Source organism: Camarhynchus parvulus, chromosome 2 (genome assembly GCF_901933205.1).
Source record: "Camarhynchus parvulus chromosome 2, STF_HiC, whole genome shotgun sequence".
NCBI lineage: Eukaryota > Metazoa > Chordata > Aves > Passeriformes > Thraupidae > Camarhynchus > Camarhynchus parvulus.
Window position 1 is genome coordinate 16,648,087 of NC_044572.1, and position 16,229 is coordinate 16,664,315.

At 39.0% G+C, this 16,229-nt stretch overlaps 1 protein-coding gene across 4 annotated transcripts in view; it reads right to left on the reverse strand.

Moving 5' to 3' along the window:
* ACBD5 (acyl-CoA binding domain containing 5) overlaps nucleotides 1–16,229 on the reverse strand; it is a 30,440-nt gene extending 14,211 nt beyond the window's left edge. For 2 of the 4 annotated variants that reach the window (XM_030971703.1, XM_030971704.1), the window contains exons 1-5: nucleotides 15,938–16,229; nucleotides 14,647–14,767; nucleotides 13,133–13,205; nucleotides 9,391–9,502; nucleotides 9,230–9,262 (exon numbers count right to left, since the gene is read on the reverse strand). In XM_030971703.1, coding sequence (XP_030827563.1) covers nucleotides 9,230–9,262; nucleotides 9,391–9,502; nucleotides 13,133–13,205; nucleotides 14,647–14,767; nucleotides 15,938–16,013 — 415 coding nt within the window. In that variant the 5' untranslated portion in view covers nucleotides 16,014–16,229. The remainder of the gene's footprint in view (nucleotides 1–9,229; nucleotides 9,263–9,390; nucleotides 9,503–13,132; nucleotides 13,206–14,646; nucleotides 14,768–15,937) is intronic. The other 2 variants (XM_030971705.1, XM_030971706.1) reach the window with 1 other exon arrangement.

A 16,229-nucleotide genomic window follows, 5' to 3' on the forward strand; every position in this document is an offset into this window, starting at 1 on the left:
TGGGCACCCTGCATGACTGCTTTGGATTGATTTAATCCATCTCTTTATCTGAAGATTAAAAAACCCCTACTTTATTGTAAAATGAGAATTGGAAAAGCAATTGTCTATCTTGTACACTACAAGAATATAAGCACCTGCTCATCTTCTCCTCATAGGTGGTCACTACTTATTTGCACAGAAATTTGCTTCACAAAAGAGAAATTCCAACATATTCCCATTTTTTTTCTCACAAGTGTGTTTCATGATTGCGAATCCCAGTTCTCAAGATGTTTTTCTGAGAAGCAGCAGCATAAGAAGGATAAGGCAGCAGTTATGTCCTCACAGCATGAGCATTAGGCACAGACACAGCCCCCTTGGCACTGTAAGGCACACATCACCCTTCCCTTTAACAACATGGGGGTGGGGACACAATCATCCATGTGTCCTACCCAGCTGTGGGAGTAAACAGGAAAGACAAGACTAGGAGGAACATTGAGCTGTGAAGGGGAATTAAAACTGTAAAGCTCCTCACCCTAACAAAGATACTGCAAAAAGCCCCAGCTACACCATAAGGCTTTTCCTAAGATTTACTTATTTTCTTTTGAAAAGGAATGTTTTTGAACATTAAAGCATGTTCTTTCTTCACTTACTTGCAGTAAGGCGATTATTCATTTGGGGAAACTTCTAAGTGATCTATCACATACATTTAAATTAAGAGGAGGAACTGAGAGAATGTATCAACAGTTACAGATTTATGGTATCACATCACAGGACACCTGAATAACTGAAATCCATCAGGATCATATTTCTTCCACTAAGTCATTCTTAGCAACAGTGCTCCCAAAGACCATAAAGAGGCATTGCTTTGATGCAGACTGTAACAACACAACCCTGTACAGAGTTTGGCCACCTGAAATGCCAGGCCTAATTGTGTGCTTTCCCTCAGAACCCATACCCTGCTATCCTCATCAGCTCCATCCCCAATTGCTTTAACTACATGGTAAACCCACAGCTGGCTGCCATTCTCTTTGCTCTGAGTATCTGCTAAGGAACCAGACACGATGGTCAATCATCAGTTTAATCCTGGGGGTGACAGGTTTACAGACTAAGCAGAGCCAACTTAGCAATGACTTCTACATCCCCTGCCAGTAGATTAATGGCTGTTCCCTGAGGAATGTACATTCACAAGTTAAGCAAGCTTTTAAAACCTTACTTGGTTTGTGCTAATCCCACCCAGCCACCCCTCAACCCTTTATTTCATCCACTCACTTCAACTGCATGCAAAATGTTAGAAGCTTTTTCTGTTGCCCTACTTTAGATACTGTAGAACTCCTCTTGGTTTATTATTTTCATCTCACTACATACAACATCAAACTGTGATATTTGTGACAATTTTTTAAATCAAAGCTGTACTTTTTTTTAACCAGAGAAGGAATTCTATTCAGTAAAAGCCTGGGCTGTGGGTTTGGGGTTTTTAATACTAAATAGTAGGAGCTGTGTAACAGTAACAACTTAAAATAGAAAGAAAGATTTGACAAAAAAAAAAAAAAAAAAAAAAAAGAAAAAAAAAAAAAAAAAAAAAAAAAAAAGAAAAAAAAAAAAAAAGAAAAAAAAAAAAAAAAAAAAAAAAAAAAAAAAAAAAAAAAAAAAAAGGCAAGATGGAAAGGCTATGAAGAACAAACATGCAGTTTCTCTACAAGCTTTCACCAGATATTTATTTTCTAGTATCAGCCCTATTAAGGGATTTCCTACAAGCCATTACTAAATATATTTCTTTAAAAGCATCACTACAATTCCCCTCAATGACCTGTATAATGGGGCTAAGTTTCTCAAAAGTAAGTATGTGATTTTTAACTCTTCACGTATTTTGAGGCTGTTTTTGTTACCCAGATGGGAGTTCAGAATTTAAATGCCTCTGTATATCTGCCCCAGCTTGAAGGTCATTTGACAAAGAGAACCTTGCCTAGCAGGTTTTTCTCAAACGCCTTGTATTTCTGTTTTATGAACAGGCATGTAATTCTTCTACAAAATTAACATGCACTGCTGGAGCTGTACTGATGGTTAGCCCAGTACACCACAGTATTATCCTCACACAAGTTCCACAGCCTCTCACATGCTTTGAAAATACCAATGATCAGGAGCCAGCCTGCAACAGCACATGAAAGATGTGATAAAACATTTAGCTAGCTGTGTACACCCTCACTGTTTAATAAAAATTACATGTTTTCATGAAATACCATAACATCTGCTCAACAGCAGCAAAATCTTAACCACTAGAAGATTATTTCCATGACTTACACCTGTATCACTTTGTGTAGGGATCTCCCTGCACACCTGGGTTTATGTTAATTCTCAGGGAGTCTACATGCTGTACAAAGTTGTTTTCATTATCAGGTAACTGTAATTACTTTCTAGCCCTCAGCCCTTGAGGTTTCATGCTTGTTACTGATCCAAGTAGGCTCCCGACTTCAATTCCAAGTTTGTGCAACCACGTTCTGCCGTTTCCAATACACTTGGTTACACAAATCCCCACCTCATTTTGAAACTGATGTACCAAATACTGCACGGAGCGGTGTCTGCAGGAGACACGAGTGGTACATAAAAGCATCTGGGAGCAATAAGCTCTTCAACTAGACCAAGAGTTTCTATTCCCTCATTTCCTTGCATTCTTTTTAATATAGGACACTATATAAAAAGATATCTATATCACTATATTAAAAAGATATTTTCTTCTTTACAAAGAAAATATCTGAGGGCCCAGCCTGCTCTGCAACATCTGTTTTTCACTACTCAAACAAGCAGCCAACACAAATAAGAAGAGATTTTAGAAGAGTCTGTCAGAAATACAGTCTGAAAAATCTAAAAATCATTAATTTAACTACCATGGGTTTATTTCTTTTAAATTTAAGTGCGTTAGGTGCAAGTTCTCTGATGAATGTACACCCTAAGCACAGATATTGGGACATCACCACATCTTCCTCTATATAGTTTTCCTTTTTTTGGTGGTTTAGTCTTCCTAAACTTTACTATAACAGAAAAAGCCTCTCCTCATTTTTACTTTTCTTTTAATATACTCCAAAAGACTATAGCCTTGTTTTGTCAGCATTTCTCTCTCTGCTTATGTGCTTTTCAAGCTGTTACACTCCAAGAGATGACTCTGTATTTAATAAAAAAATTTAATCAACAATACTCACATTTTTATTTACCATTAATAAACATTAAAACAATAGTCTGTGGAAAAGAATAAACACAGAAAACAGCAACTTCTCAGACATTCATATTAACTTGCAAGTACAGTATTTAGGATTACTAACTAGTCATCCCAGACCTTTACACTTTTCAGTATCTAAGGAGTTTCTCATCTCCACCCATATTGCCAGTACCTTTTCCCAAGGATTTTCAGAATATATGCCATATAAATAAGGATATCGAGTTTTGGGGTTGACTTGGATACATTTCCCTCCTCCCTGACGCTCCTCAGCCTTCTGCAGTAGAGACATCGTGCCTGGGATTTCCTGGCAGAGAGAAGCCCAGCAGAAGAGCAGCTGCTGCACAGGCATTCCCAGCACTGGCAGGAAGCTCCACAAAGGCCCCAGATGTCCAGGGCCAGCAGGCACACACAGCTCGGTTACACGGCGCACGTGCTGCAGGACCAATGATCCAGGCTTTGCCAGCTCTGCCAGCACCTCAGCCAACGGGTGACAATGAGCATGAAGAACAGCTGCTTCTTAGATGTTGGAACTTGGAAGCACAGTAACATCATTCCAGGATCCAGGATGTCCCCAAGCCTGGTACTACTTCCCCCCGGGAGGAGCAAAACTTGCTAAGCTCTTTTCTGTGCAGAAGAGATAAAGTCATCATTCGGAATTTTCACTTTGCATGGCAGCTAGGAAGGAGCATTATTCACTCTTGAGTTTTGTCCCAGAAAATACAAAATGTGAGCACAGTGAACTCAGAACCCTATAAAGAAAACTGAATTATGCTTGGAAACAACACAAGGCCACATAGCTGAGTCACACATTGTAGCCTTGAATTGTAGCAATCAAAAATTGTTTTGCCCTGTACCAGAAAAAAACAAAAATGAAATAACATTAAGGTCATAGTCTCCTGCCATCTGCACCAAGCCTACCATCTGAACTGCCTTTTACAAAGCCCATGTCAAACACAGCCTCAGAGGTAAAACAAATGGCTTTTCTATGCATCTTAAAGGCTAGAATTAATTAGTTTTGCTACACAAAGTTAAATACAAAACACCAGACTGTGTCCACTGGGTACTTTTCTGACAGCAATCAAGATAGGACTACCAATATCTGACCTTCCCCAGCCTCACACACACCTATCCACTGCTTCTTTATAGCTTGTCTTTGTAGAACAGAAAGAAATACAGATTCTAGTTCTTTCATCACAAGATCTTTACAATAAGACAGCTAAAATATAAGACACCAGAATTATCTGGCAAGTGGATATATCTTCTAAATTATGAAACCTGAAGAGCTTTTGACATTTACTTTCCATTTTGTAGGGAAATCTTGTCTGGCTGGAAGGAAAAAATCCAAGTTCAACAACCAATTATGCACCAAAACTGTTACTGTTGACTCAACCCAGCATGAATCACAATACAGCCAGCCTTTTCTTTCTATGGAAGAAAATGTCTCATAGCTCCCTCCACTTACAAAGAAACAACTTTTAATCTTACATTTTACCATTTGGATACTTTGCCGCTCACCCTGTGGCAATATATTTTCTGATCACTCTGTATGAGAGGGGAGCTGTTGAAATACTCAGGCTTAGAGCTACACTGATGCTCTGCCCTCATTTCCAGCACTGTTAGACAGCACTGACATAAAGCCATCAGCTTGAAGTCGAGTTCACAAAGGAGGCTGAGATTTGGTGTGTAAAGCACGAAGCAGGTACAGATTGCAACAGGACAAGCCATGGCTTGTTGAGTCACTGATTCCACATCTCACTGAGACTCTCCACTGACTGGCACTTGCTGGCCCAGCCCTTAATCTTCTATAATAATCCCATCCTGCAGCAAATGCTGAAGAGAATGTTCTAGACACTTCTGAAGGCTAAACTACTGAAATTTTAACAAAAAGTATTTGTATAGTAAGTTTCACAGTAGCCTATCTGAATATCATTTGTAACCTTGATTATATCTGTTAATTTATAACTGGAAACTAGAATGGGAGAAAAGTTTAAAGGATGGGATTTTAAAAACCTCACTCGCCCACACACCCAGCAGCTCCTCTTGCCTCAATGCAACTCCTCATTGTGGTGCAGCCACTAACAGAACCTAATAAAGCCCTGCAGTTCAGACCAACATGGATTTTAGCTCTTTCTCCCCTTCTTATGAATGACTAAGAAGATTCACTGACATTGAGTTCCGTAAAAATCCTAGTGAAGAAAGGTGGAAGGAAAGGGAAGGAAATCTGCTAAGCAAGTATCTTTGAAGCCAAAGAGCCATGAAAAAGTGAGCTTATGAAACAAACAGAGGGTGTTTCAGAGCAAAGGCTCACACACAAGCAGAAAGAGCCACCAAATGCCCCACTAGAAAGCAAAGACACCGAAAACAACCTGAGAAGGTCTCCGAGTATACAAAACTATTTGAACAGATAAACTACTCATACGCAATCTAAAGAAACACAGTTGGAAAATATATTGTATTTTAAGCGTAAGAAAAGTATTTCTACCTGGAAAATAGTAATTAGGAACAGGCTCACTTTTTTCAAAGCTGATCCTGTACTAACTACTGCCTTTGAAACACAAATGTTTACATGTGTTTGCTTGTTCTAAAAGCACACAGATCTTAGTGAGTATTGTCTTTTAAACCTAGCTCCCCTATCGAATGCAAGAAGACACCAAGCAAATTGTTAAACAGCAGTGTCTGCCTGTGAGCTGGGCCAGCTTCTGCCATTCACACAAGCAGTGCCCTGCATGGGTTCCTCCTTCACAGCCTGTGCTGCCATCAGCACTGCCCCAAACCAGCATATGCAGCACTGCACAGCACCTTGCTTCAGCAGACCTTCCTCTGATGCCACTGCAACACAGCTGGGAGAAAAGCAGTTCTTAGGAACCCAAGATATAAAACTATAATTGTGTTGAAACTTCCTACAGCCTATGCAGCACCTAACTTCTTGTTACTGGAGGCAACATTTAGTTTTCACAAAGGTTTATTGACACCACTACTGCTCAGTATGCAGGCAAAGGGTCATCTCTATTTGTCAGGATTTTAGAACAGATAATATGCCTTTTCACAAAGCAGAAAGATTATACAGAAAAATTCTATTGAACAACTTGTAAACAAATTCCAGATACTTTGCTTAGTTGTTCAGATACCTTAACTTAGTGTAGGAGCCTGTCAGATAGGGATGTCCTTGTCCCCTTTTTGGATTTATTCTCATTCCGAAAAAAGAAAATATCCACAAACATTCTCAGGGAAGCATTCTGAAGGATCAATTGGTTCTGAAACTCAATATTTTCCACCCCATATCAGATCACTAGGTGTCAATCCTAGCCCACCTTTGGTTCTTCAACAATTATAAAACAAGGAAACTTGAGTGCCCATTCTAAAAAATTCACATTTACTGAGCAGTGGTGTTTTGAAGCTTCTTTGCCTTTTTAACATTGACTTAGACATCAGATTTCTTGTGCATTTACTAGCAAGTGCAAAAAAGTTAAAGTGCTACTCTTCTAAAGCACCTATCCACCTCACGTGTCACTCTACTCTTCCAGCAGCTACAAACAAGAGTCTTTTCTATAATGCTGCAAGTTACTTCTTCCCTTCTGCACTGCTATGTCAGCTAAGAGCCCACTTTCTTCTTTGATGTCCAGTATATCATGTACCCAAAAATAATTTGTCAATGACTTTGTCTGTAAAGAAGCACTTCATACCCGTCAGAAAGACATTACTGACACAGCTTTCCAGAGAAGTCAAGCTTCTCACACAGCTGCAGGGTGACCTTTCCAAACACTACCCAGTTTTTATGCTTTCAAAATAACTCTTAGATTTGCTCAGCCTATTGGAGTGAATTCTTTATTTTTTCTTTCTTTACCAACACATTCAAGTCTGGGTATTTGGAACCCATGGATCCAATAAGTTCATCCTCGTTTTCTAGTAGATGTTACAAGTCATTGATTTCAATGCTGGCATGTCAGACTTCTGTGTTCTTTATTAAGGACCCACAGGCTCTATTGATTCAAAAAGGCAGTATTTCAATGGTTTATATTTATCATTTTCAAAGACCCACAAAAACTAGAAATGCAATTATAAAAGGCTATACTTTTCTGTTGAGCCCAATCTGCTAGAGACAATACACAAGCCATAACTGATGTACACTGAGCTTACAGACAATTCTCTTCCACTAATTCAAGAAACTGTTGATTTTGAGGCAGTGGCATACAATTCCTAAATAATTAGGTAATGATCTGCATACAGATCAAAGTTTTACTGAAGAATGGAAGGCAAACTCCAAACAGAATGGACCAGAAGATGGGGGTACAATATGCAGCAAGGTAGTCAAGAGGAGGGTCCCAGATTTCAGAAGACACTTGCAAAGCATACCTTTCACAGCAGAACTTACAGACTGTAGGGGTTTGGGGGTGAGGAAAGAAACAAGACTGGATAAACTGACACAGTCAAAACATAACTATGTGTCAATTTTTAACAGTATTGTCACCAGTGTTTACACCATCTCTGACAGACTTGGGCCCTTTGGTTGTGTTCTTTATTATGTATCTGAAAGACTGAAGGTAATCATGCTTCTATACTTCTATGGAATATTTTGGTATCTGAACTGTAAACAACAATAATTATTTCCAGCTTCACTTTTAATCAGGGAAGTGGTAAGAGCACCAAAGAAAAGGCTTCAAAACCTTAAATGCAATGGTAAAGTTGTAACATACAAGGAACTTTGTGAAAATCTGTCCTAATTTATCATGGCATAATCAGATGTTGCACCTGTAAGTGGCATGAATGATGACATATCACTAGAATTATTGCAGAACAAGGTAATTAACAAGGTAATTATTACAGAACAAGGTAAAGCTGAAATCTGCTGTTCTGTTTAACTTACACTGTCTTATGTTTAAACTGTCTCTTTAAAAAACAAGTATGCCAGATTTGTTATGGAAGCAGGTACAGTTCAACTTCCATGATTCTCTGTGTCATTTTTTAAAGAAGTGGCTTCTGGCACTGTGCCACAGACACCAAGTCCAAGTAAATCCTTATTATACAGATCACTGACCTGAATCTACTGATACTCTTACCCACCCATCAATCCAGCTGTCAGGCAAACCTATTGCATCCCACACATGAAGTATACACAACTTCAGTTGAGAAAAAAGTCACACCCACTTTCAAAATGGCCATGTAAAAACTTCTACCACTACTTTTCCCCCAAAACAATGAAAAAATATTTCTGTTTCTCTGAGGCTTGATAATAAAACCACATTCCTTTAAGGTAGGGGGGAAAAAAACCACATACAAAAGGCAATTTAACCAGTTGACTCATGCTTCTTAAAGACATTAACCAATTTATATGTGCAATGGATTTAGTTTTTAAAAACAGTTTCAAGTTTTGCCCTGTTACATTTCAGTTTTTAAATGCCATTTTAAGCCAGATTTAAACAACTGTAAGACTTACACAACAGCCTTATGAACACATTACCTGTAACATAATAATTGGTATGATCAAAACATTCTCACAATGGTAATGCTAAATAAAAATCAACACACTGACTTTTATGCAGCTGTGATACCACTAGGTTTGCCACCTGTAATTTAATTCAGTAATTTAAAATATTTAAATATTCCCTTAATGAACTTGAGCCTCAGAAAACTTGAGAAGCCATGATTTAAAAAGCATGAGATTTGATTGGCAATTTTTTTTAAACTTTAGATTAGATGACAGAGCTGGATTACCAGAACTGTATTCATTTTGACAATCCACATCTACATCAGAATGTATCAATACACATTAGTTGTTCATTTTCTTAGTGGAAAGGCACCAACTAGTTTTGCTTGGGAGAGTTGTTTTGTTTTAAATACTCTCCTTCCTTCAGGAGCTCAAAAAGCCTGTCAACAAGGACTAAACGTGCAGCTTCCTGGACCTAATCACCTCAAAAGTAAAATAAAACAAAACCCAGCCTAATGAGGTGGCAAGCCCAGAAGTCACAAGTGTTAGCAGGAAGTTCCTACAGTACCAAAATAATGGAAATGATGGATTTACACGTAATTTATTATTCCTACCTTCCAAATACTTAGAGACTTTCTCCATTCGAACTGCCATATAGTAAAGAGAATGAACAAAGAGATGCAACATTTAGCTTTCAAATCATTTACAGAAAACAAGCCCCCAAAACCACTGAGTTATGATTATTAGTAGTACAAAGAAAGTTATTTCTCCGAACCTGATGTTAGGTCAGATCCTCTGTTCTTTTTATCTTCTACTATTTCATAGAATGGGCCTATTACTTGGAGTAACTCTTCAACTTTGTCCGTCATTGGCATACTCTCAAGAATCTGCACAAGACATGAAGCATCTTATGAAACAGCATTTCAATCATTCATTCATTTCAACTGATTTTAAAACTGCTGGTTATTGCAAAACTCAGTAACATTTCACTAAGTCATTAAACTAGTTATTCTGATTTTTGTTTACTTTTTTTAATTACTGGGAAAGAACATAAAACTAAGTTATTCAATAAGAGTCTTATAATTATATTAACTTTTTTCAGGTGAAGACAAGATGAGAGAGCAAATGCATTTGCCAACACTAAAAAACACAGCCTTGACACAGTATTTATTAGTAGACCTTGGAATCCATTATTTCTTCAATTTTGAACTAAACCATCTCAAAGTTCAACAGGCTGCTGCTAGCCAATATAATTATTTTATAGACAATTATTTCTGCAGAAAAAACAAAATGGAAATAATTTTTTTGTCTTAGAGGATTATATGTATTGTCAAACCCTGCCACCCTCAATGGAACGTAAGGAGCAGATCAAAAGTGCTCTACTAGGTCCTTCTAAGCCCAAACAAAAAAATGGGCACAATAAAGCAAAACTGAAACAGCACAAAGACCCACTTAGAAGAAAAACAAACTACAACCAAGTTCTGCTCTTGAAGTCATTTGGAGCATTTCTTCATTTTAAGTTACAAACACAATATCTTTGATCATATAATAGGAATGCAAAATCTTAAATCTAAAATAAATTAAACAGAAGAGGTTCAATAGTTGGATACTATCTTTAAAGCACATGGTATTACTGTCCCGTTCTAGTTTAAGTCCTTTCAAACAACCTTTTTGCCAATAGCTTTGTTCCTCCTTCATCCTCTACATTTTTAGTTATCATATTTTAAAAGTGGCAATAGCTATAGGTAAAAACACAGGCTGAAGCAAACTAACAGCTACAGTGCACCTCCTCCTCCTGAAGGGCACCAAGCAAGCAACAGATGAAGGTACATGCTGCCACAGAACAGGCTGCTCAAAGGCACCAAGCACACCAGCAAGCAGTAGGAGCAAAAGCTGCAGCATTATTGCACAGAGCAGGAGCTCCAGGCAGGCTAACACCTAGCAAGTCAACACTTGCAAACCAGTCAAGGATACCAAGAGACAACAATTCCATCGACCTGCAGTTTCACTGCCACTTCTCTGATCTGCTCAGTATATGTAATTCATTCTGTCTTTGTTAGGGAGCAATACTCAGATACACAGAGCCAGATATGAAACAGAGATTGAACAGTTTTGTGATTGCCGATTTTTTCATTTCAATAACATTGAGAGAAACAAGAAGCCTTTTATAGAATAAGGCTGATATTTGTTATGTATTTATTTCTCTAATCAACTTTGTATACTGTTTCATACATGCATTTCTGTCATGTCTGCACATTACTGCCCTTCATGTATTCTAAACAGACTTCAATATATTCTGTGCTACTTATAGCGCTTAGAATTTTTTCTAACTGCTAGCTTTTAGGTGAGCACAAAAAGAGAAAATACTTTCACCAGCAAAAGTAACAGCTTGTTTATTATAGTTACTAGGCTTAATAAGCAATCTCAAAAATTCAAAGTGAAAAATAAGTTATTATGTATCCTGATTTACTGTTTTCCTTGGAGGTCACACAATTCATATATACTCATGTTTTAAATTGGAAACACCACATGGTGTTAACACTTCATGCTAAGATATCACTTATTTGTGATACATAAAAAACAACATATCTGAAATGTAAACAAATTAGTTTAAACAGCATTGCAAAATAAATTTCAGAAATGTTACCTGAACAAACTAACCTTGAGTCTGAGCTCGGGTGCATTTTGTTTATTTTAACTAAAAATAATACATTTGTGTTAATCTCTCATTAGCATATCAAAAGCTCACCCAGACACATTCCTCAACTGTGATTTTCAAGGTTTCCACATTAAGGAGGGAAAAACCCCAAAACAAATTTGGGATTTTGTGACAGGGTCATCTGATGCATGCATAGCCCAAACACACTGTGCAAATGCCAGGGAATGCCCCAGGGCTGGGGGAATATGGCAGGCTTATACACCCTTAAACACAGTCCTGGGATATCAGCAGACAAGTGGGTTTTTGCCCCCTCAGACAACAGCAGACTGCCCACAGTAAGTCCATGAGGATTAGTGCAGTATGTGCTGATAGAACAACCCAGTGGATCCATCTGAAATGCACTTCCATTGACATTGCAAGTAGAATCAATTGGGATGGGAAAACTGAAGCTAGGATTGCAAATGTGAGAGCTGAAACAGCACCCAAGCAGGGTAAACAGATTCCCCACTATCAAAGCTGAGCAAGGCAGGAAGTCATCTGCTCTCCAATCCCTACACATAATCCACACAGAAGCAGAATATTTGTGGTTCATTAGGGTCAAGGAAGCAGACTTCCTCACAGGAGGCTTGCTAGAGTTTTTTTAGAACAAACATTGCAGTTTCACTTGGTTTTAGTGTCCTGACCAAACCAGTTACTGCACTGAAAAAAACCCATAAGGTAATCTACTGAAATATTACACATATTGAATTCAAGACTTGAAATGAAGCACTAAACCTTGTGGCACACATTCAAAGGAATTGTTAAAATTTAGTGGGATTTTTAATCAAACAGTATTTGGCCTTCTGTGTTTTCTGGAGCTACTTATTTTCCAGTTTAGAGCAGATACAGTAATAGCAGCAGGAACTAAATTACCAGAACTACAGACAGGAAAAAGAGCAGTAAATCAGACTCCAGCTCCTTGCCTAGTTAAAATTTTTGTTTTATCACCCATTAAATAGACACAGAGTTTGATGTCAAGATAGTGGCCTCAGAAAAAAGCAAGTGTATTTGGAGTAGAACTTTTTCCCTTTGACTCAAACCTCATAATAATAACAGATTACAATTATACTTTTGTTCAGATTGACAGCAAATCATCTTTAAACTGGAAAAATTTCAGAGAAAAGACTGCAGTGAAAAGGGTTAGTTAAGAAATTACATGAAACTTTTAACTCTGTTTACTTTGGTTAATGCTGTAATTCCCGCTTAATATGGTAACTGTGACTGCTTACAAGTTACACATCTATTTGAAAACAGAGCACATTACTCAATGCTAATAGTTTCACTGCAACTATAATATTCATGGAATATTTTTGTAACAAGTGCAGAAAATTCAGGTTGCTGAGTTCTTCCTGAAAAATAGAAAATTATTAAGTTTACATATTGGATAATATTCAAGTCTCCACTCATGAGAGTGAGACCTTTTCTCCTAAAGTCCTGGAAAGTTGTTTTAGTCTCTTTTCTAGAATAAGGATCACTTACCTCTCTCAGCTCTAAGAACTGAGGCAGTGTGGTACAAGTTTTTTTCCTTAATGTCCCCTTTACCTTTATTTCAGTATTTCACTTTCTTTAGCTCTGTCATTTAAGCTTCATATCAGCTAGAGATCTCATGTTTCTCTGAAAACAACACCAATTCTGTGTTTTGAAGGAACTTTGTAATTTTCTTTTCCCCACAGGTCAAACAGCATAGTACTGAAATGTAACAGTTCACACAGGGGATAACTCATTTGGAGCTTTGGCAGCAGTAGTCAGAAAGACTCCCCTCACATTCCTCTATTTCTGGAACATTTTTTCTAGAAAATCTCTTCCTTAGTAAACATACCTTTTTCATTTCATCAACATAGGCTATCATGGCTTCTTCTTTGGACATGTTTCCCAAGGCACTCCAAGCATCCCTAGGAAAGAAAGTCACATACACTGTCAGTATCTTCAAGGCATACTGTATTTTTTCAACTTGGCGTTAAGTAGGTCAGTTATATAATGTCCAAAGTTTCTCTGATACAAGTAAAATGCAAGCATGATTCACATTATTTTTTAAGTACAAATATATAATTTGCTAGGATAATCACACAGTGGGTGGAAGAAGAAGCAACAAACTGAACAGACTGGGGACTGAAGAGTTCCTCACTGACTACCTATGATTATGTACCCAGTAAGTTGTAAATAAGCCCAGATAAAAGACACACACACTACCCTTCTGACTAAGTTGAGTTTAAGATCATCTGCTGTATAAAACAAACAGGCCCAGATACCTCAGCCAGCAGTTACAAACAGCTGTTACTGAGGTAGAATAAGCTACAAGAAAAATCTGTCCTTTTTGAGTTTAGCAACTGGGGAAAGACACATCAGTCTAGAAGGCAAATAGTTACCACAGCAGCTACTTATGACCTAAATAAAATCTTCTCCTCTCCAACTCTGCAAGACAGAAAACTCTAACCAGATTTATAAGTGTTGCACAAGGCATCTCTCAGACCACAGAGTGCAATAAAACAGTTCCTCAGTCTTGCACATTATTTGACATTTCAGAGTATTTGTCCCACTCATAGAAAACCACCAAAGTTGGTGGCTCACATTCCAGCTACAACCAGCCAGGTGGATGAAAGCTCCCAGCCCTAGTCTATCCCCTGCTTGGGGAGGATGAGGAAGAAGGAAGGAGGAAAAAAAGAAGTCCTAGGAATAATTTCACAGATTCCCAAGAATACCATGACCACAAAGACAGCAATAATATTTGGTCTTCAGGACAAATCATCATTAAAATATTGTAAGCAAAGCGTTCACATTGGCTTTTCAAAGAGAACTTGGCAATCTGGTGAATCAGAAGTCTTCCCAGACCAAGGCAAACACAGATAGTGGGAAGACCTGCCACTGAGCAGACAAACCAGAAAGACATAAACCCAACCTCCCCACCAAGAGCTCAAAGCTGCATTAGTGGTTGCCAGTGCGCATTTCTTTACTTCAGGCTCACATCACACAAGAAAACTCAAGAAGGAAGAGCTCCAGACACTCCTCCACATCACTTTTTCTTCAGAGCACCTAAGACTTCATTTTATAACATGGGATAAACACTGCAGAGGTACCATGATGGTGGTTGCCCAAGAAAAACCTGCCCATCTGCATAATCCAAGGGTACATTTCCACCTGCAACTCTGAGGTGTGATCAATTATCTGAGTTAGTCAGAATACAACAGAAAACTAATTAAAGCATCAAAGGTTGTAAATGTTCTTTTTATTTAAAAAAGCATTTAGAGAGTTTCCTTCTCCAAGCGCTAGTCTTCTAAACATCTCCACTCCAAACATTAAAAAAAATCCCCAAAACAACAACTCATGAAAAGTTACCATTTGTATCTACCAATTGGATCCCAAAATCCAGGTCGAGGAATGTTACAAGGTCCTTGGGTTGCTTGCTTATAAAAGCTATAGAACTTGAGCATCATTTCATTCGTTGGCTGGAATGAACCTAGTGAAAACATTTTAAAATACAATTAAATTATCATCAAGAATATTAGTGAGTATTTTACAAGCCTAATAGTTCTGTGAGAAAACAGCCTGGAGCCTGTTACAGCAGTACAATACAAGCCAACAGAGAACATCTTCACCTCAGATACCAAGAACCAGCACCACTGAAAATATTTACTGTACAAACAGCAAGTTTCAGATGGAGTTTAAAGGACTATAACCTTTCCTACCGCTAAGGTCAAATTCCACAATTAGAATAAAAAAAGGTAATAAGTAACATCAAGCCTATGTCCTTTCACTCAGTTTAAAGGGACAGGTTTACCTCTAAGGAAACAAAGTATCGTGCAAGTCACTTTACTGTTAACAAATGGTAACTTACTGCGAGTCTCCAGAACTAACAAAAAAAAAAAAAAAAAAAAAAAAACCCCAAAAAAAACCCAAAACAAAACAACAAAAAACCAATCCAAACAAACACAATTAACCCAAAACACAGCCTTCTGCATTTTTTTTTTGTTTACCTTAGGTATTTGACAACACTTTCAGTAAAAGTTTCACCGTACCCCGATTTGGTTTTCTCTTCTTCCTTTGTGGAACACATTTTTGTAGAGGTAAAAAATGTAAATATAAAACTCTAACAGCTAGTAGGGAAGATTCATAACCAATCCATTAAATCAAGTAGCTTGAGGTGGGATTCTAATCATTAGAAGTTTACAGTGACATTAACCTCAAAAACATCCGATTTTGCTTTACACCAGAATTAATGATGTATGTAATAAATGTTTTTAAATTTATCACAACTCTTATCAAAAAGATAAGTTCTGGGTTTTCGGGTTTTTTTCTTTTCCATTTTGTTAACTCTTTCAGCAGAGGGGAACTCACGGTAAGAGTTTGGTTAAAGCAACTTCATGATTTCAGGGAGGCTGAAATCGCGGGAAGCTGACAGATCCCCTGGTCCAGGCGCCTGACTGAGGAGCTCCTGGCAGGGCTCAGAAGGCCCCCGAGCCGGCGCTCCCCCGACAGGCGGGGAGCAGCACTAATGCCGAGCTTTCCAGCGGTTCTCCAGCCGCTGCCGGGGCGGCCCCGCTGCCGAGCCCCGCCGGGCCCTGCCCGCTCCCGGAGCCCGCCCGGTACCGATGGCGCCGCTGCCGCCGGACCCTCCCGCCGCACTCACCATTTTTGGGCAGGCTCTGGATCACCTTCACGGCCGCCTCGAACCTGGTGGCGTGCAGAGAGCCAGTCTCGGCCATGGCCCCGGCCCCTCACCGCCTCCTGCTCGGCTGCCGGGCCGCGTCCGGCGGGGCAGGCTCGGCTCAGCCCAGCTCAGCGGCCCCGCCGCAGCCGCCTGCACGGGAGCGGTGCCGGGAGGAGCCGGGCCGTACCCAGCCCCAGCTCCACCAACCCCGTTCCCGGCCTCGGCCCCGGCCCCCGCGCCCTCCCCTCCGGCGGGGCCGGCACAGCCCGCC